This window comes from Micromys minutus (assembly GCF_963924665.1).
Source record: "Micromys minutus genome assembly, chromosome: 1".
Classification (NCBI taxonomy): domain Eukaryota; kingdom Metazoa; phylum Chordata; class Mammalia; order Rodentia; family Muridae; genus Micromys; species Micromys minutus.
In genome coordinates, this window is record NC_137969.1 from 250753555 (window position 1) to 250774979 (window position 21425).

A 21425-nucleotide genomic window follows, 5' to 3' on the forward strand; every position below is an offset into this window, starting at 1 on the left:
CGCTCCGGGTGCCGCCGCCAAGCCTCATTGGCTGGGCGCGTCCGGAGGGTGTGGCCTCGAGCACGGCGGGAGGGGGCGCCTCGGGGCTCAGTAGACAAAGACTGTGCTTCTCGGGCCCGCCCGCGCTACGCTGGCAAGGGGCAGTGCGGTGGGCACACTGAGCACCGGAGCCGGAAGCCTCCCAACGACAAGATCCGAAGGGCGGCGCTCGATCTGCTTCGACCCCGGGGCCCCTCACGGTATTTGGATGCGACTCTCCTGCTCAACCTCATCGTCCTTGCCTGTGTCATGAGGACACAGTGGCGAGTGCACACGTGGAACGCCGCGACTCTCCCAAGGCCTACCACGGTCTTGGACTCAGCTAGCTGTGAAAGTTCGAGAACGGCCGTCCACTTGGAGGGGCCTCCGGGGTCCCGGATCTCCTTTGGCGAACGCGCTGAAGGACTGAGGACTTAGTGCACCCAGGCAGAGGCAGGGACTTGAGTTTGAACGACGCAGAAACGTTTTCAAACAGAAGGGGCCTGTGGACTGGGCCTGTGGATGGAAGGGTGCCGCCGAGCCCGATGTGTTCGTGGGAGCCGCTGAAGGTTATGGAGAAAGGGAGATTCCAGGTCAGGGCTGGGAGCCGCCAGCAGGCCAGATCAAGGGTGCACACATCCGGTTGCAGCCCTGGGCCTTGGGACGGGGTAAGCTAGGTGCAGGACAAGGAACGAGCTCCAGGCTTGGAGAGCACTAAAGTTGAGGTAGGGTAAGAACCAAACACCTCCCCACCTCCCATCCCCGTTGCCCCTAAAATCTACAACAGCAAAGAGTCTTGAAGCAGGTCCAAGTGATGGGTGGAAACAGTCATCACTCCCAGGGCCTGTGCTGCTAGTGACTTTCTCTTGAGTGGAGTCAGCCTCCTGTGGTTACCCGCACACTGCTCTCGCCTCTGCCCTCTCTGAACTGGGCACGGAATTGTGGGATGGAAGATCTGGTGGAGGGGCAGATCTGAGGCCAGGGACCCCACAATGTTCTTGAGGGGTGGTGTTTATTTAGCATTGAATGGACCCTTCGTGAAGCCGACACCCAAGTCCAGGCCTGCTGACCCCTAGTCCAGTGCTTGTGGTGGCTACTGGGCCCTGAACTAGGGGTCTGGAGACCTGGGTTTGATCTCCACAGGCTTTGAGTCGTCGGGATGCCTTCTGAAGGCACGTGGTAAGAGGAAGAAGGAGGTACACACAGAAACTGGGGCGATTGTAGGATTCCTCCTGAGGCCTGTGCCATTAAATCCAACAGTCCTCATCCAGGGACCTGGGGGCTAGGTGGTAAAGCTTCTGTGTTTACCTCCACCCTGGTTTCTGGTTCTAAGAAACGGGAGGGCAACTGATGAGACAAGAACAGCTCTTTCTATCTGTGGCTTTGAGACCACATCTTGATATATGGCCCAGGTTGGTCTAGAACTTGACACCTTCATGCCCCGCCCTCCTGAATGCGGACGTTACAAGTATGCACACTAATCCCTGGTTACGTTTTCTTTCTCTGGAGGGCGAACTCGGGGCTTCATGCATGCTGGGCAGGCAAAGAGCAGAACTTGTGGAACCTCATCTCTTCAGCCTTTGTTTTGTTTTTAAGTGAACATGCGTCAAAACGCCAGAGAGAGGAGGACCGGGAGGAGTGTGGGAGAGCCTGCCTTTACAGTGATGTCATTCCTGGTGTTAGTGTGGAGCACCCTCTAGGAGTGCTGGGGAAGGATTCGGGAGCCTCATATACATGGGGTACGCCATAGTTGAGCTTCAGAACCATTGGAGGGAGGGCCCAGAGACAGCCCCTGTGGGAATCCAGTGGGACCTCGTGGGCATGTTGGGATCAATCATGGCGGGTTGGTATTGTATCTGGACTTACTAGGTTTGGGGACAAAATTCGTGAGGGAATAGAAGGCTAATCTGAGGTTGCATGCCACCCTGGGTGGGTCAGGATCTGTCTTGTGTGGCTGAGTGTGCCCCCTGGGCTTGCTGGTCTGCACTTATGTAGGAAGGAGTCACTTGAGACAGTCACCCTGCTGTCTGAGAGCCCTTTGCACACAGGCCATTGATGATCTGAGGCAGAAGACAAGGTGGGTCCAAATGCTCAAGACCTTGGTTGGTAGCTGGGAAGAGACCAGAAAGAGTCCTGTGCCCACATCCTAGGACTGTGTTGTTTTATTATTGTCTTACCTTATACAAGGGTAAAATTATACCAGGAGTATATACTACCTCTTCAACTCTGCCCCATGGGTCTGTTCAGCTCTAAGGATCCCAGCCAAAGGGTGGGCAGTAGGAGAGAGGCAGTGTGGGAGGGGGTGTCACTGCCCACAGTGATACGTTTAGAGAAATGTCTTTTCTGAGTTCAGTGTAGAAACAGTAGTAGGCAAAAAGGAGCACTATACCCCTTGATCTCCCTACCCGGGAGGGGCTGTCAGTTAGCCCCCCACCTCACTTGCTCAATGCCAAGGACACAGGAAAGCCATAACATGACTGCACCCACTGGTCCTCCCACCCTCTCCTGCTCAGCTCTAGTTTACCGAGCTCCTCCCTGCCTATGCCTGTATGAAGGCTACCTTCTACGAAGCCCTTCCCCTAACCTTGCATTGCTCGTGAACTTTGAACTCTAATTCTCACACAGAGGACCTCACTGGAACTCCACTGTGCTCTGGGTGTCTTCCCATTGCAGTTCCTAGGTGGGAATTCCCACCCCCCACCCCTCTTCAGGGGTTGGTATTAGCAAGTAGGACCTTACTGGCTAACAGTGTCTCCCTTCTCCACAGACACGCAGCTTGTGAGAGACAATTTTTTAAAATGAATTTTTTGAGAATTAAAAAAAAAAATCCTAGGGGCAGAGGAGGCTGGAGAAGTGGTTCAGCAGTTAAGAGCACTCTGTTCTTTCAGAGGACCTGAGTTTGGAACCCAGGTCTGGCAGCTCCAGGGGATCCAATGTCTTCTTCTCTCTCCGGACATACACACACATAAATAAATATATAATAACTTTTTTTTAAATCCTGTAAGGCTGGATGTGGTAGTTCACATCTTTAATCCCAGCACTCAGAAGGCAGAAATACGCAGATCTCTTATAACTTAAAGCCCAGCCTGGTCTACATAGTGAGTTCTGAGCTAGCCAAGGCTACTGTATGAGTCAGGGTTCTCTAGAGCAGCAGTTCTTAACCTTTGGGTTGTGACTGCTTTGTCAACCCCTAGCTCAAAAAAGAAAAAAAAAAAAAGAAGCATTATGATTTATAACAGCAAAATTACAGTTATGAAGTTGCAACAAACTAATCTTATGATTGGGGGTCACCCCAATACTAAAGGGTCACAGCATCAGGATAGTTTGAGAACCACTGCTCTAGAGGAACAGAATTCATAGAAAAGAACCTTCCCCATTTAAAAAAAACATATATATATATGTACACACATATATGTATATATGTATAAATAAATATATATATGAAGGGAGCAAGCTTCCTTCTTCCTCATATAGGCTGCCAGCCAACAGTGTGGCCCAGATTAGAGGTGTGTCTTCCGACCTTAAAAGATCTGGATTAAAAGAGTCTCCCCACCTCAAAAAATGGATTAGAAATGGATCTTCCCTTTTTAAATTAAGCAAAAGTCTCTCCTAGGTGTGCCCCTCCACTTTAGGGTTCTAGTTAATTCCAGATGTAGTCAAGCCGCCAATCAAGAATAGCTGTAGGAGGTCCCTAGTGAAAGAAACACTCAGCAACAGTGAAATTCTTTAGGAGGGACCAGCTAGATGAAGTAGTGAGTGGGTAAAGGGACCCATCTGAAAAAAGAGAGCACCAACTGCCACCTCTTGTCCTCTGACCTTCACACTTGTACTATGGCATGGATCCCCCTCCCCCACACAAATCAATAAAATGTATAGAGCATAAAGATTCCAATAGGAGGCTGAGGATATATATGGTTTAGTTGGTATAGACATGAGGGGCCTGAGCTTGGATCTTCAGCAGAACCTAGCATCGGAAGGCTGGAGCAGGAGGGTCGTCCATAGGTTCAAGGCCAGCCTGTGCTACACAGTAAGAGAGCTCTTCTTAGTGAGCCGCCCTGAGGCGGCGTCAGGGAAATGAATAGAACAGCAGCTTTGCAGAGGTAGTAGAGCACAGAGAGCCAGGAGCAGCTCTCTCAGCTTGGCAGGCAGCCTCAGAGGAGGCGCAGACCGGTTTGTCAGGCTGGTGTGCCTTGACGTGAGTACCCACTTCCAAGAGGGAAGTGAAGCATGGGGTTCCTGAACAGCCCCTGAGCAGGAGAGGCAGCTTGCCTCGAAGCCAGCCTCCACAGCACACCTTAAGAGCTTTGGGGACAAGACTGGGTGTGTTCAGGGAGGTATGGCGCGGTGCTTAAGAGCATGGACTGCTCTCCCAGAGGTCCTGAGTTCAAATTCTAGCAACCACATGGTGTCTCACAACTGTCTGTAATGGGATCTGATGCCCTCTTCTGGTGTGTCTGAAGACAGCTGCAGTGTACTTATATATGATAAATAAATAAATCTTTTAAAAACAAAGAGCTTTGGGGACAATGTCTCAGAGTTCTAGGGATGCTTTGGCTTGGCAGTCTTGCCTGTCACCTTTGTTTCAAGTCATGTGTGCTTTGAGTTGGGGAGGGATCCAGGGAGTAGACAGTACAACTCCGCTGATGTCCTGTTACTCATGATTCTTTTGTTCCAGGAAGTAGAGGATGAGGATTGACTTAATAACTGTGCTGCAGCCCTGGGTGTAGGTGTGTAGGAGTCCTGCATTTCCAACAGTTCCCCTGGGGTCAGCTCTTGGTTCACCAGAGGCTGCCTTCGCCTGCTTCAGAAACCACTTGGCCTTCAGGAGTCAGCGGACACCAGAAATTCAAGATGGTCCTTGGTATAAATAGCTATAAATAAATAAATAAATAGAAAAAATAGGCTGCCGGGGCCCTGCTTATGATGCCCCCAGAACTGGAAGGTATCTTGCCATATGTTTTACTCAGAATGCCCCCCGCCCCCAGGCTCACACTGACAGCCTGGAGATGCCAGGAGCCCAGAGTCAGCATCAACAGCCCCTGGTGGCTCGAGGAGGACGGCGTGTCCTGCACAGACTTGGTTTGAGGTGCGGTAGAACTAGTTGGAGTTGGCACCATAGGAGGCAGGAGAGGGAGGGCCATTTGGCAAGGAGGATGCTGTGTCCTGAGCTCAGGCATGTTACTCCACAAGTATCAGATGTGGCCAAAGGGAAAGCTGGGCAGCTCCAGAGACTGAGAAGGGCTAAAGAAAGACATTTATGTTTACTGTCTTGGGACTAGGAGTTCTGTGAACTTTTATGGGGTTTTAGGCAATGTCCACAGCTTCTCCTGCTTCTCCCAGCCTTAGTGGTGCCCCTGGGCAGGGAGATCAGCTTCTCTCTCCCTTGTCGTGTGGCGCTCTGTGTCTGCTCGACCAGGCTTTTGTGCCAGGTAGGGTGGGAAGCTTGAAGGATGTGGTTCACCTCGAAGTGTAGCCCACGACAAGGATGTGTGTCTAGCAGGTGCTGCACGGTAGAAAACAAAATTGTCAGCTCTACCACCCCAGCTGCTGCTCCAAGCTCTACTGCCCTGAGCTGCTGCTGCCCCACTAGCCGTGTTTCTGTTCCCGGCCAGGCTATGCCTGCACATATGAAATGTGTCCCAAACCACAGTGAACCCACTCAGTTCCCTGGTTCTCTGGAGCTGACTGAAACATTCTTCCTTGCTGCCTGACAAGAAGGCCTCTTTCAGACGGTTCGGCTAGCTCCTCTTTGGTCTCCAGGGTAGCCCATCTGAGGACAGCCTGTGCAGTTTGCAGCCATGGTTCCTGGTTCTTCATAAGGATTTGGAAGTGTGCCTCCACGGGGCTGGAGAGTGGTTAAGAACTCTTGCTGCTCCTCCAGAGGACCTGCATTTAGTTCCCAGCACCATGTTGTTGTGGTTCACAACTCCCTGTAATTACAGTTTCAGGAAATCCAATCCCTCCTTTGCCTTTCTGTAGTACGGGGTGGGGGACACACCCGTGTGCACGGTATACATTTTGTAAAGATTTATTTATTATATATAAGTACACTGTAGTTGTCCTCAGACACACCAGAAGACAGCATCAGATCCTATTACAGATGGTTGTGAGCCACCATGTGGTTGCTGGGAATTGAACTCAGGACCTTTGGAAGAGCAGTCAGTGCTATTAACCACTGGGCCATCTCTCCAGCCCCAATATGCATTTTTTGAAAAGCATGTCTGCAAAATCTTTGGCATTCTGTCCTTAAAAGGTGGAGCCTAGGGACTGGAGATGTAGCTCAGTACTTTAGCCCTTGCCCTGCATGCAATAGGTACTAACATGGGGTTCCATTCCCAGCACTGGAGGGTGAGGAATTAGAGTCTGTCTTCTTCCTGCCTGTACTGAATGGTTTGTACAGTAAAGAAATATGTAAGTGAGGTGAAGCCAGGTATGGGCTAAAGGATTTGCCTATCTAGGCCATGAAGCAGAGCAGAGATGATCTATTGTAAGTTGTCTGTGTCTTAGGGTTTTACTGTGGTGAGCAGACACCATGACCAAGACAAGTCTTATAAGGACAACATTTAGTTGAGGCTGGCTTACAGGTTCAGAGGTTCAGTCCAGTATCATCAAGGCAGGAACATGGCAGCATCCAGGCAGGCACAGTGCAGGTAGAGCTAAGGGTTCTACATCTTCATCTGAAGGCTGCTAGTGGAAGACTAGCTTCCGGGCAGCTAGGACAGTGTATTAAAGCCCACATCCACAACAAAGCGGCACCTCCAAATAGTGCCACTCCCTGGGCCAAGCATATATAAACCATTGTGCTGGCTCACAGCCACTGGCTGCAGGTCATTGCTCTGGGTGCTATGGTCATGTACAAGACATGGATCCCTAGGCACTCAGGTAAAGTCACATGGACAGGAAAAGGAAGGGAGGAAGTTGAGATCCAGGACTAGAAATGTTGTGGGCTGGAGAGATTGCCCAGTGATTCCAAGCATGCCCTGCTCTTGCTGAGGACCCAGGTTTGGCCCAGCAGCTGTGTTGGGTGGCTCACAACCGTTGGTCATTCCAGATCAGGTGATCTCATGCCCTCTTTTGGTCTCTGCAGGCACTTGCATGTATAGCGCACATAGAACAGTCATGCACATCCACATACATTTTAAAAGATTTTTAAGAAGAAAGAAACACTTAAAACTGATTGTGTTGGATATGGTAGTTCATGTCAGTGCTTCCAACTGAGGAAGCTGTGGCAGAATTTCCTTTTTGAGATTATGTCTCAAGTAGCCCAGTCTGGCCTCAGTTGGCCATGTAGCAATGAATTTCTGATCTTCCTGTCTCCAGCTCCCAAATGTTGGGGTTACGGTCATATGTCACCACATACAGCAGGAAAGAGTTTGTAAGGCCCCTTTGTGTTGAGATCCTGAGGCCTGGGTTGTATGGCCTCTCTGGTTGTGTAAAACTCATGGTTGAGCGAGAAGGTGAATAGAATATGTCCAGACGCTCTGTGGTGAAAAAGGTCAGAAAGCCTGTATCGAGGTGAAGGAGGACTAAAGGTGGCCCTGATCAGTAATAGTTCCCTAGCCCATGGCAGGATGTGGCCCCATCAGACACCCCTTAAGCCTTTCCTGTTGTCCTTGCAGACTTGAGATCCACTGCCTACTAAGAAAGTCAGGACTCAGGGAGGTTGTATCTCTGCCTTAAGGTCACACAGCTAGGCAAAGCAGATTTCCACAACAAACCTAAGCCCGGGGTACCACACCTTCCCAATGCACTTATCCAGGACTCCCTGGCAGAGGTCTCTTCCTTCCTTGCCACATTCTCTATCAGCTCCAGCAAAGAGGAGGAGGAGGAGGCCTCAGCATTTCACAGGCCCCCTCATGACTGCAGTCACTTCAGAAGGAGGCATGGACTACATCATACCTTCCCTTCCATGGCCTCAGGCAGCCTTTAGCCACTCTCTCCTATCATCTTGGCCTTTGTCTGTCCCACAGGTATCTATCCATCTGTCTGTGCTCCAACTTTGCCTCTGTCTGTCTATCTCTTACTCATCAATCATTCTGTTTCTACCCACCCACCTTCCCCTTGCTACTCTCTTCATCCATTTCTTCATCTCTGACTCTACCTTTTTGTTGCTCCATTGATCCATTTCTACCCATCTTTCTTAGTTAGGGTTTTGGTGTTGTGAACAGACACCATGACCAAGGCAAGTCTTATAAGGACAACATTTAATTCAGGTTGGCTTAAAGATTCTGAGGTTAAGTCCATTATCATCAAGGTGAAAACATGGCAACATCCAGGCAGGCATGGTGCAGGAGGAGCTGAGAGTTCTACATCTTCATCTGATGGCTGCTAGCAGAATACTGGCTTCCATGTAGCTAGGATGAGGGCCTTAAAGCCCAAAACCACAGTGACACACCAACTCCAACAAGGCCACACCTTCTAATAGTGCCATCCCTGGGCTAAGTATATACAAGCCATCATACAATCCATCTTTCCCTTGCTTATCTGTTAACCCATCTGTCCATCTTCCACCCATTCATCCACCCATCCATCCACCCTTCCATCCAATCCATCCATCCATCTATCCATCCATCCACCCATCCACCCACTTACCCACCCACCCACCCATCCATCCACCCATCCACCCACTTACCCACCCACCCACCCATCCATCTATCCATCCATCCACCCACCCACCCACCCATCCATCCACCCACCCACCCATCCATCCATCCACCCATCCATCCATCCACCCACCCACCCATCCATCCATCCACCTATCCATCCATCCATCCATCCACCCATCCACCCACCCGCCTACCCACCCACCCACCCATTCACCCACCCACCCATCCATCCGCCCACCCACCCACCCACCCATCCATCCACCCACCCACCCACCCATCCATTCACCCACCCACCCATTCACCCACCCACCCATCCATCCATCCATCCATCCATCCACCCACCCATCCACCCATCCTTTTCTCCCTTCATATCTTCCTTCCTTTCCTACCTACCTCTCTGTTCATTCAACCCATCCATCTGTTCATTGACCTGTTGTCATCTCCCTCCACTTAACCACCCAGCAGCAGCCCCCTGAACTGTATGCTATGAGTGTGGAGGAAGGCCAGCATAGGCCATTAATGTCTATGAGAAGTTTATAGCCAATGGTGAACCAGTACAAGGTAGCCATACAGTCTGGGGCATAGTTGTGGTTTTGGTGAGTTTGGGTATATTTATTCAGAAGACAAAGCACTGCAGAAATTAGGCTCTGGTGACTCAGAAGACATGACTGTCCCAGGGTCACCTTTCCAATTCATACTTATGTTCTCTCTCCCTGTTAATCTGCGTGTTACTTGACTCTCCCTCAGGCAATATAAAGAAAAGCTTTTCCATTCCTGATATAGACAGCATTAGCATACTCAGGCCTAGGAAAGATAGTAAGACATAGCTGGAATGCAAAGGCCTAGGCACCTTTTAAATGTCTAGCCTGCCATTTTGTGCTGTTATTAATAAGGAAATTATCTCTTATGTTGTTTTTTGCTGTCAGTAGGAAAGTTTCTCATGCTCAAGTTGATTACATATTCTGTTATGTTCTGTTCCCTTGGAAACCATCACAATAGAACTCAGTAGAACTGCTTTGTATAGTTAACCACAATAAGCTTAGACACAAACCAACTACCCTGCAACACTCCCTATACCTGTATATAAGCTTTTATGGTATTTGCTTTTATAAGTTGCCCTCAGGATGGACCCCAACCTAAGAGAGACACCTGAACCAATATAAGAAACTATTTGGAAAAAGACTTCCATTTTGAGCAGGAGTTGAGTAAAGTTTAAGTTCTCAAGACCTCCCTGGGAACTGACATTCTAGTTGGCAGAAAGAGATGTAACTGAAATCTTGGTTGGCAAGTTAAGACATGAATGTTAAACAAGGCCAGTCCCTTATCAGAGCTGAATAACCTAACAAATTGGAGCAGGATAAGTGAACAACAAAGACATGTTTCTAAAGAAGTCCCCTATCCCTAAACCCCAATTGGTGGAATAACTTGGCACAGATGTTTGTAGATATCAGGCTTAAAAAACCCTATAGGATCTTGACTCAAGGTCACAGTCCCCGAGTCTGACCTGTGGCTTTGGTCAATTTGTCTTGGGATGTGGCAGTCAATAAACTATCCCTATTTTGCTGAGATGGGTGTTTGAGTATTTTATGTAGTGATTCCCAGACCCCAACAAGAAGACCAAAGAAAGAATTATACTCAAATCCAGATTGATGAACCTATAATTTTATTGGAATTATTTACAAAAAGACTCAGAAGGTATTTATGCTGCTGGAAAGTCTCACCCTGTTTTGTAAAAGTAACTTTTATTCACCAAATGTGATTGTTTTCTCAGAGGTTTACTGCTCAATAAGCCCATTCTTTCTAGTTCTTTCTGAACTCTGGCTGGCTGGTCCAGCTCAGCTATTCTGGCTCAAAACTCTTCAAGCTGACTGATTCAATCTGGCTTCTCTCAGCTTCTCACTGAATTGCTCACCTTGGCCTCAAACCAACTGGCAATTTACTTTAGTCTTCTGGTTCCTTCTCATTCTCTGGCTTATTTTGTCTTTACCTGCAGCCTGTCTCTGCAAAACTGTCCTGGTAAAACTGCCCCACATGCCTTTTCTTCCTGTGCTATTCTTAAGTAGCTCTCCATCCTTTCTGTTCTTTTGACAGTTGGGTGTATCCTATCTCTGATCCACTCTGTCAAATCTTTCTCTGATTCATCACTTTATCTGCCCCTCAATTAGACTTCACTTTCAAACATGGCTACTTCCTTCTACAAACTAACTTTGCCTCCATTGTTTGGGATTAAAGGTTCATGCATGCATACCTACATTGAAGTTAGAGAACAACTTGAGGAATAATTCCATCCTTCCTCCAATATGTGGGCCCCTGAGATCAAACTCAAGTTGTCAGGCTTGTTAGCAGGCAGGCACCTTTATCCATTGAGCCTTCTTGTCAACCTAGCTGTTTGTCTCTTGAAGTAACTCTGTTATATGGAATGACAGCTTGCAGACTGTTTGGGTAGGGCCTAGACTGGAGTTATTTCATGTCTTAGTTACTTAGTTTGATTGCTGTGAAGGGACACAGTGACTGAGGCCGCTTTTATTTTTTTAAAAATTTAATTTTGGGGCTTGCTTATAGTTTCAGAGGTCTAGTCCTAATATTATCATGGTAGAGAGCAAGGTGGCACATGGACAGACATGGTGCTGGAAAAGTAACTGAGAGCCACATCATGATCCATAGGTGGAGAGGAGGAAAGAGATAAAGACAGAGAGACAGAGACAGATACACACAGAGAGACATAAAGAGACAGAAGAGGGAGATAGAAGAGAGAAGCAGAGACACATACAGACAGAAAGATAGAGAAAGATAGAGGGGGGCTTTCTGGGTTCGGCATGGACTTTTGAAACCTCAAATCCTACAAACAAGGCCACACCTCCTCACCCTCTTAATCACTTCAAACATGACGCTCCCTGCTCCCCGGTGATTACGCATTCAAATACATGGGGCTCATTCTTACTCAAACTACCACACTCTATTTTAAGTCTAAGTGCCAAGATCATCATTTTTACACAGGTAAACACATCAGGAGGCACAAACTGATAGTTTGTCTGTGCTGTTTATGAAAGATGCTTGTGAATATACGAGATCACTCCAGAAACACCAGACTCATGAACCTATCAACTAAATAAGATGCCCCCCCCCCTCACTTGGATCTCTAAAAGATGCACCCAAGACTAGATTGGGGCAGGCACACTAAGCCTTTTCTACAGGAATTTTGCCCTAGTGAGGATTCAACCTTTGTCCCCTGCTTCAGCTCAAATACTGAATTTCCTGCCTGTGACACAGTCCACTTCAAACTGACTCTTCCAGTTTCCTGAGCCTACTGTGTCTGTACCTGTGTCTTCTGAGATTTATTCTGTCTACACAGACCTTTGTCTATGTCCTTATGAGCCCGCTACCTTTGACTTAGGAAAGCTGGACTAAATTCTGACGCCTCTTTATCAATCTTTTTCATCCCCCTCCCCCTTTTTGTAACGATTTATTTCATGTTTATGAGTACACTGTAGCTGTCTTCAGACACACCAGAAGAGGGCATCAGATCCCATTATGGTTGTGAGCCACCATGTGGTTGCTGGAAATTGAACTCAGGACCTCTGAAAGAGCAGTCAGTGCTCCTAACTGCTGACTCATCTTTCCAGCTCTTTCAGCGTATTTTTAGTGTGTGTGTGTGTGTGTGTGTGTGTGTGTGTGTGTGTTATGATCTGAGAACTAATATTGATAACCAAGAATGGAATAAGAATCTGTGATTGCCAATGGCCACAGCAGCAGGCAAAATCAGGATGACTTAGCAAATGACTGCCAATGAATCTGACTTGTTAACTGAGGAGGTGTGTCCATCTTTGTTTCTGATGTTGTGTGCTCAGGGCTCTTTTCGGGTAATCTTAGGGTAGAGAGAGGCCGCAAGGGAGTCATGAGCCTTCTGCATCATGAAGGACAGCACCAGGCCCACTCTCTCTCGAGCCTCCTGTGGGTTGTCACAGCTGCTCTGCTTCCTAGCAGTGGCCGTGCCTAACTGGAAGCAGCTGCTCTGTCTCACTTCCAGCACATCAGGCCTCTAGGGCAGGGACTGGGTTGTTGTGTTTACTGAGGTGTCCCATACGCTGGCACCTGGCATGTACTGGTTGCATGCATCAGGAGCCTGGACAGGTGGGCTGCTGTCCAGGAATGATGACACAGTTAGGGAAGTGTAGGTGGGCGGTGACAACTGGCCCTGCCTGAGAGAGACACCAAGACCGGCAGAGAGAGAAAGGTGTCCTGGGTGACTGGGGTCTTGGGACCTAGTATCAGGGTACATGGCCCCACCCACTGGCGATGTGGGACTGAAGGGGCCCGGTCCTCTCGGGTGGACAGTGTGTTTTAGGTTCCCTCATTGTCTGAGGTCCTAGCTTCTAGAGTGTAACATCTGGCTCAGCTGTCTTCCTAAAGCAGACCCATCATTTCCCTCTCGACCCTCTATTAATGAATTCAGCCGGCAATTCTGCAGGGACCCAGCCAGAGCTTGTTCTGTGTGCACATAGATTTTGTGGGTGCAGAAGCAGAGCCACGGGGAGCCCACAGACCTTGTCTCAAAGCCAAATGGCAGTGTCACCTTCCAATCAGATGCTGAGCCATGTCCTTCTACAGGCCAGGACGGACATCAAGGATGGCCTTGGACAGGCTACTTTCTGGCCCCTTCTGCCCTCTGCCCTCTGCTGTGGCAGCCAGGACTGCTGACTTATCTAAACATAGACAAACTGTCAAGGTGAGGGGTCATCCCTAATTTGAAACTAGCCTGTTCAAGGCCAGCCTACAGAGAACAGAAAAACAGGTGGACACGTGGCTTTCCGCTGCCCTGTCCTGAGGGCCATTCAGACAGAACTGCTGAGTGTTGCACGTCAAATGCCCCTTCCTTCATTCAGCAGTTCACTGGTCCTAAGGCCCCCTGTAGGGCTGCAGCCTGGGTCTCTGAGCCCCTGAAATGAACTAGCAGGGTAGCCTTAGAGACAAGGTTGCACTTCCTGCATGGGCTGACTGCCCTCAGACAGAATGACTCTAAGATAGTGGCTGCCTCAGGCTAGACACCTTTGGGGTCTCGGTGGTTCCATGATTAGAACAGGCTTTTGCTCCCTCTCCCTTTTAGGACTGGAGGTGAACTGTAGAGTGGGGTACATCTCTGAGGGGGTCACAGTTTATGGCATCACCATAAGCAATCAGAAGCCCGGTATAGTCTGGAAATAGAAGCAGACATAGGTCGGGGAGTTGGCCACCTCCCATGACCTCTCGCATGCTTTTCTGACGCTTGGGTCATTGGCACCACGGACCTTGTGGAGCATATGAGTGTGGGCATCAAAATATCCTGTTAAACAGCCCAATCTCCACCTCTGCTCACAGGTATTTAAGATCGCAGGATTTGTAGGAGCCGGCCAGTGTGGCACAGACGGCGAGACCAGAGCTCTTCTCATTTTGCACGCTGTCCATGGATTTTGTTGCTGGGGCCATTGGAGGTACAAGACTTGGATAGAGGGGAGCAGGGGTTGGGGAGAGTTGGGGGTGGTGTGTGTGTGTGTGTGTGTGTGTGTGTGTGTGTGTGTGTGTGGTAAGTGGGAGAGAGCTCTAGGCAGTCAGGGTTTGAGTGGACCCCTGGCATGGACCATGGGTTCCCACATGGCCTTGAAGATCAGGCAGGATTCTGATCCAGTTTAGAGACTCCTGGCTCAGGAGCAGGAACCAGTGGGGTGAGATGGTTGGGGTCCTGGGGGTGGCTGAATGAGTCCTGGGGAGAGACAGAAGGTTCCAGGGAAGAACGGTGTACCCAGGAGTTGTGTTTGCAGGGAGCAGGCCCAGCTGATGGGTCTCTGGCCTACTGCTAACATCTAGCCCCCTGCAGCTGAAACTGTCTCCCTCTGGGGAGAGATGAGAGGAAAGAGGTGGCTGCCCGCTGTACTTCACGTGTACTTCACGTGCCACGGATCCTCAGGCAGTATAACTATTTTGAGAGAGGTACCCTTGGCCCTGCAGCTATTGTGAAAAAGCTGTGGGGGGGGGGGGGGGGCTCTTTCTTACTGCTGGGAACAGCCTGGGGGGCTAGAAAGGAAAGACAGTTCCAGCTTCAGGAGGACTGGCTCCTGGCCCTGCCTGGGCTGCTGGGTCCTGACCTCCATCATCCTGCTGCTCCCTTGAACATTACTGTCACGGGAAGTCACATCCTCTGTATAGCCACAGAAAGGTCCTAGTCAGGGACCTTTGGCCCTGTGCTGTGCTGTGCTGGCTTGGCCCCCCCACCCCCATCCTAGGGACTCAGACTGGAACCTTTCTTTGAAGAACTCTAGATCTAGAGGTGGACATGGAATGTGGGGCATAGTAACAAGGCCACATGACACAGATTTTGATTAACATGTTTCCCGGTAGAGGCACAGCCAGGAGGCCAAAGAGAGGAAGGCTTTGAGGGATGGATAGGAGTTGGTAAAGTGTTTGAGGATGTAGAAGGCTATTTTATCTGAACTTCCTGTCAGGCTCTTGCTTTTCATCCTCCCACTAGGAATTCACTTGTTTTCTTACCCACCACCGGTTGTCCTGGGTATCCTTAGCATCCTTGCTCAGGGAGGGGTAGAAAGCCCAAGCACTTCATTGGCCCCCGAGTTTCCTCGGGGTTTCACTGGCTATAGATGTGTAGGTTTTAGCAGTGTAAGTGGCAAGGCAAGGAAGGCATCATAGATCTCCTGGTCCAAAGTCAGGGTGGGCACTACCAGCCTCTCTGCAAGAGGAGTCAGCAGCTGTGTCCACTGTTTTCAGGTAACCAACCCCCTTAGCCAGGATAATAGTTACTTAGTAGGCAGTTTCCTAGGCTCCGAGCACTGCCTGGGTCTGCGTGGGTGCTTAGAGGACAATGGTAGGCAGTTCTGTTAGCTCTGTTGTATAGAAAGGCAAGGAGTTGCAATTGCATAATCCCCTCTGAGACATGACCCCCTGCAGTGGTTTAAGGACCTCCTACAGACTCTGCCATCTCCCGTGGGCCTCTGGGGAAGTCTGTGCAGACCACAGCAGCGGTGCACACTCTGGTGCACACTCACTTTCCGTTCCTGGCAGTGCTGGTTCCTTAGTGTCCTGGGCAGGGGTCTGGGCTGCTCTCTTGGCCTTTGTTCAGAATGGGCGCTTCCTCCAGCTCTGGGATGTGTGGGTGTCCACCTGCTTTCCACATAACCCGGCACAGGCTGAGGCTTGAGGGCAAAGTTTACCTGGCTCAGAGGGTCAACCAGAGTGGAGCCAGGCGTTCTCCCGAAATGTGTTGTCAGAGGGGAGGCTGAGGAATGTCCTTGGCATGGGCAATGGGTATAGGCACCACTGGGCGAGCTTGGCAGGTACAGCCTGTGCCCCTCGGTTTCTCACCTGCGATTTAGAGGGTGCAGAGAGGAGGAGCCCAGGCAGGGTCAGTTGGAAGTCAGCAGGAGGTGGGGGAGAGGCTCTCGCTGCTGACAGGGCCACCTCCTGCTGCTTCACCGGTTCCTCTGATTGTCTTGCAGGAGTCTGCGGTGTTGCTGTGGGCTACCCTCTGGATACAGTGAAGGTACAGCAAAGGCCCTGCCTTGGTTTCCATGCTACCCAGCTCTGGTCATCAGTTAGAATGCTAACAGGATCTAGCCGTTCTCCCTGCCCTTACTCCAATACCATCATTTGCTCCCTATGGCCCTTGGGGCTGTCGGTCTCTCTTATCCTGTGCCTTATTCTAGAAGGGGTTTGCTGTCCCCACTCAGCCTATAGCAGCCCTGTGACCATCAAAAGCTTCTACTGGCTTTGCCCCAAGCTCAGGGCCAACCCTTTCTGAAGTCTCCCTTTCCTGCAGGTCAGAATCCAGACTGAGGCCAAGTACACAAGCATCTGGCACTGCGTTCGGGACACATATCGTCAAGAGCGGGTAAGATTGGAACCCGATGATAGGGTGGCACTTGCTAGCGATGCCCTTCCCCTTCAGCCCTAGCCTGTTGGCATTCCTAACAGGTATGACTGTGTATAGTTCAGTAATCCCTCTGAGGCCCAAAGCTTGAGCACTTTGGATATTTATAGGGTAAAGAACAAGTCCCTGTCTCCAGGGGAGAGGACACAGGGGTAACTGAGCTTCTGAAGGCCTGGGAGGAGCCCATCCAGGAGCAGGTCTTGAGGACACTATACAAGTGAACTTGGGGCTTGGTGCAGGTGGGGGTTAGCTGAACGTTGTGCTGGTTTCATCATTATGGCCAGACAGTTGTCTTTTTTTTAAAAAGATTTATTTATTATATATAAGTACACTGCAGCTGTCCTCAGACATGCCAGAAGAGGGCATCAGATCTCATTACAGATGGTTGTGAGCCACCATGTGATTGCTGGGAATTGAACTCAGGCCCTCTGGAAGAGCAGTCAGTGCTCTTAACCACTGAGCCATCTCTCCAGCCCGACAGTTATCTTTTTAACCCCTTACCCAACCTCAAACCTCACCAAGTCCTGAGACCCTCCCCCAAGTCTGGAAGCGCTGACCTGGGCACGGGAAGATGGTGGTCAGTCCCAGAGGTCTCAGTGCCAAGCATTCTCTTGGCTGGGTCCTGTCCTTACTTGGCTTCCATCCCTCAGGTGTGGGGCTTCTACAGGGGTCTCTCACTGCCTGTGTGCACAGTGTCCCTGGTGTCATCTGTATCTTTTGGTACCTACCACCACTGCCTGGCTCACATCTGCCGCTTCCGGTACGGCAGCACGGACGCCAAGCCCACCAAGGCTGATATCACACTCTCTGGATGTGCGTCTGGCCTTGTCCGGGTGAGTGGAGGCAGTGGAGGGCAGAAGGGAGTCTGAATCACATCCCCCAGAAGGTGTCAAGACTGAGGCTCTGAGAAGGTAGTCCCTGCAGGGTGTGGGGACTGTGGAAAGGAATTATTCTGCCTGGGGTGGGCTAGGCTCCCTCCCAGTGTACTCTAGTGGAGAGGAGGTGATGACCCTAAAGACCCTCTCTGTCGGTGAGAGGACCCAGAGAAATAGCAGTCATTTGCCCATGACCTTCCAGATGGGGGGGGGGGAGGGAAACTCCATTGTTAGGGTGGCCACCAAATGCCTGAACATCACCCAGTGTTTCCATGGACACCTGGCATCCCTCATCCTCAGTCGAGATGGACCATCAGGCACTAAAGATGGGAACAGGGCAGGCAGGTGCAGCTGATGTCCCTCATAGGCCAGGATGAAGCATGGATAAGCCCCCATTCTTGGAGCTCCATGGGCCAAGGGGCTAAGTGTTTTGCCTACTGTACACAGTGCAGAGACCAAAGGCTGGTAAGCCTCCCCAGCCAGGCTTGAGCTGCCATCTCTTCTACATGAGGTGGGTAAGAAGTAAGGCCAGAGGCATAAAGACCTGACCCGTCTGAGTCCCACAGTGACCACCATGCCTTGCCTTTAGCAATGTGACTTCATCACAAACTACTGTGTCGATTAGGTTATAGTCTTGAACTTAGTCATATTCACTGAGCACCCAGTAGGTGTTGAGCCACTGTTCTCAGATAGGAGAGAAGGCCTTGGCTTTGGCTTTAACTGGGCTGAGCTGACTCAGCACCATCAAACCCCTGGGACCAGCTAGCAGCAGCCTCTTGGGGTCTGGTCTCTTAGCCCCGCCCAGGTGATCAGAGCCCATCAATGGAAGGCTGGGTCCTAGAGCATGTGGACAGACTGCAGGTGTGACCTACTCTGTTTCCTCCCTGTCCTAGGTGTTCCTGACCTCACCCACTGAGGTAGCCAAAGTTCGCCTGCAGACACAGGCCCAAGCTCAGACACAGCAGCGGTGGCCCTCAGCCTCCGGGACATCTGTGGCTCCTGCTTTGTGTCCGGCACCCACTGCTTGCCTGGAGCCCAGGCCTAAGTACAGTGGGCCGTTGCACTGTTTGGTCACAGTTGCCCGAGAGGAGGGGCTGCGGGGACTGTACAAGGGCAGCTCAGCTCTGCTCCTTCGTGAAGGTCACTCCTTTGCCACCTACTTTCTCTCCTATGCTATGCTCTGCGAGTGGCTCACCCCTGCTGGCCAGAGCCAGCCAGGTGAGTGACAGGCAGAGGGTGGGAAGGGTTGGTCCCATGGCATGGGGGATGGGAGAGAAATCTACATTATAGAAGCAGATCTTTAACCCGGGTATGCTTGTACACGTGGTCTCTCAGGCTGCTTGTGCAGCAAACTGACACCAAATCAAGTGTGCCAACCAATATAGATCTACCTGCCTCCGTTTTCAAGTAGGGGTTTCTCAGGGGAGTGCGTATGACTGTCCAAGGCCACACAGTGACTTTGTGCTAGAGGGGTTTATCTTGATTCGGTGAGTTTCTCTGGGCTGGGTCCTGTCTCCAAGACGCTTGCAATAAGGTATTCTCACTGTCTCTTTTGCAGATGTCCTAGGTGTGCTGGTGGCTGGAGGCTGTGCTGGGGTCCTGGCCTGGGCTGTGGCTACCCCCATGGACGTGATCAAGTCACGTCTGCAAGCGGATGGGCAGGGCCAGCAACGCTACCGGGGCCTCCTGCACTGTGTGGTGACCAGTGTGCGGGAGGAGGGTCCCAGAGTGCTCTTCAAGGGGCTGGCACTCAACTGCTGCCGTGCCTTTCCTGTCAACATGGTGGTCTTTGTGGCGTATGAGGCTGTGCTGAGGCTCACTCAGAGCTTGCTCACATAGGCACCAGTCAACAGCATCCACGTCACACAGCAGCTGGAGGCAAAGGGGAGCATGGGCAGGCTCAGGATCCCACAGGGCTGTCACCGGAATAGCAGAGGGCCTTCTGTGCAGTGACTTAGGGGAGGCCTGAGCTTGGCTAGCCCAGCTGTTGACCAAGTCAGGGAGTTGATCTGCCACCTGCTTGGGGGTCATGAGTCAGGATTGTGTGGGTCTCCTTGATGAGGACATGTGTCACTTGGAGTCATTTGTCAGTCACCGAACAACTGTTCATTCCTGTTTATACTATCATGCCCATACTCTCGCCAACCCTTTTGGGTACTAGGCCAACCTCTAACCCCAGTTCCACTCAACATCTAGATTCACACTGTCCCTTTAAAGACAGGCTAGGGACCAGACAACAAGCTGGTTACAACTGGCTACAGGCTGGGCTGATTTCCTGTTCTAGGCTGCTCAAGGGAGCCCGTATTCTCACTGACCAAGGAGTTGGTACAGGGTATCACCATCACATACCCACACTGCCTGTAGGTGCTGTGTGGGCCACATGAAGATTCTGGAACCCGGTTCAGGAGTGGCTGTTAATAAAGCTGTGGTTGCTCAGCTGTGTGGCTCTGTGGTCTGTGGGGTCCAGTCCCCTTGTGAAGCCTGTCCGCTCATGGTGGGAGAGGAGGTGCGGAACCTTGGTCCTGGTGGCTTAGATGGAGAGTTCTTTCCTGGGTGGCTAGATGCTCACTATATAGAGGGTCACTGTGAAACCCTCTATAACCCTTTGGCTGGCTTTACTCCTTTTATTTTCTGGGCTGTGTAGTTCTTACCTGGCTGGCGCTCTGCACCAAGGATGGGAAGGTGCTAGGTACCTTACTAAGGTTTTATGAATCAGTGGTTTGAAGGGCAGGATAGGGTTAGCTCTGCTCTCAGGCATGTAGTGGGCTTAGCTGTGTTTCTAAGGCTTCCCTTTCCAGCCACTATGGCTTCCAGTGATGGACCACTGAGAGTCAAGCTGGAGTACAGTGAGTCCACTCACTGGGTCTTCACAGAACAGTCTTGTGGTAGAGCTGGCTGATTCCTGCTTTAGCTGTGCATGTTCAGGTGCAAACCCTGGCCACATATGCACCAACTTTTACTGTGTGTGTGTGTGGTGGGTGGTGGTCCAGTGGAAATTATCCGTTTATAGAAGGGGCAAGACCTATTTCTGGGTCAACTCTTTCCTGCAGGTCCTTGGACTCTAGATCTCATATACAGGACCCTTGCCTTCAAGATCTCTATTTGTGTGATATCATCTGGGCCTCTTCTCCTCTAGGAAGGTCTTCTGGTCTCACTACCTGGGCATTCTAGGCTCCTCCTGTGGAGGCTGGCTAGCTGGCTGGTTGCTTGTCTGACCCATCCCCAGACTGGGAGCTATCCAGGACCCAGTTTCAGGTCAACCAGGAAACAGAATAGTCTGGCAGTGAGGTTCTAGTTATGATGAATGCCAGAGAGCTTCCAGGTTGGGAGGCTACAGGGGCAAGACTGTCCCGGCCATCCTCTTCAGGTATCTAGGAGGGGCAGACAGAGACACAAGATACAGCTACCATGGACTACTGAAAAGCACTTTCTTCACCTCCATTTGGGTCACTGGGTCATTTGGATCCAGCCTTTGTGTTCTCTTCCAGTTTCAGTAAGGTTTCTCTTTAAACAATTTCAATTACTTTGTAGACTTAAGAGCGATTTTACACACACGCTCCCACTCTGTTCGCATGCTTAGAACATGAACCTAGCACTCCATGTCTCTTGACTTGCAATCCTGAAGCCCTGTGGTTTTAGTTTCTGAACTTCAGAGTTCACCTAGCTTAGGAAGGTAAAGATGCTGGGACATTCTGGGACAGTACCTGGAGAAGGACAGCTAATAAAATGTCTCCAAAGTCATCAGTCCTGACTCTGGCAGGTCCATTGGCACCCACTTTTTTTTGTTTTTCATTTTTGTTTAGTTTTAACATTTTTAGATAGGGTCTCACTATATAGTCTCAGCTGGCCTGGAACATGCTATGAAGACCAGGATATCATCAAAGACAGACATCTGATTCTGCCTGCCAAGGGCTGAAATTAAGGATGTGAGACACCACATCTGGCATGTCACTCATTCTGTTGTGGGAGGTGAGCTCAGACTCTTGGCTCTCATGTTCCATGTTCACAGTG

General features: G+C 50.4%; 1 protein-coding gene across 3 annotated transcripts; it reads left to right on the plus strand.

Annotated features, from left to right (window-relative positions):
* The first annotated feature begins 174 nt into the window (after positions 1 to 174).
* On the plus strand, positions 175 to 19909 carry SLC25A47 (solute carrier family 25 member 47). 3 transcript variants are annotated; one of them, XM_080925115.1, is made up of 8 exons: positions 547 to 611; positions 4694 to 4879; positions 13980 to 14092; positions 16109 to 16152; positions 16429 to 16500; positions 17190 to 17372; positions 18308 to 18632; positions 18973 to 19909. In XM_080925115.1, the coding sequence occupies exons 3-8, from the start codon at positions 14065 to 14067 to the stop codon at positions 19251 to 19253; spliced, it is 933 nt and encodes a 310-aa protein (XP_080781241.1). In that variant the 5' UTR covers positions 547 to 611; positions 4694 to 4879; positions 13980 to 14064; the 3' UTR covers positions 19254 to 19909. The 3 variants fall into 3 exon arrangements, with proteins under 3 accessions (XP_080781243.1, XP_080781241.1, XP_080781242.1); XM_080925116.1 differs by lacking the exon at positions 547 to 611 and adding an exon at positions 1659 to 1757; XM_080925117.1 differs by lacking the exon at positions 4694 to 4879 and having other exon boundaries at positions 175 to 611.
* Positions 19910 to 21425: the final 1516 nt, after the last annotated feature.

Excerpts from the sequence above, each read along its gene's own strand:
- SLC25A47 (XM_080925117.1), top strand. The coding sequence starts at position 14,065 with ATGGATTTTGTTGCTGGGGCCATTGGAG. Across the intron at positions 16,153-16,428 it reads ACCCTCTGGATACAGTGAAG|GTCAGAATCCAGACTGAGGC; the intron begins GTACAGCAAAGG and ends CCTTTCCTGCAG. Across the intron at positions 16,501-17,189 it reads ACACATATCGTCAAGAGCGG|GTGTGGGGCTTCTACAGGGG; the intron begins GTAAGATTGGAA and ends TCCATCCCTCAG.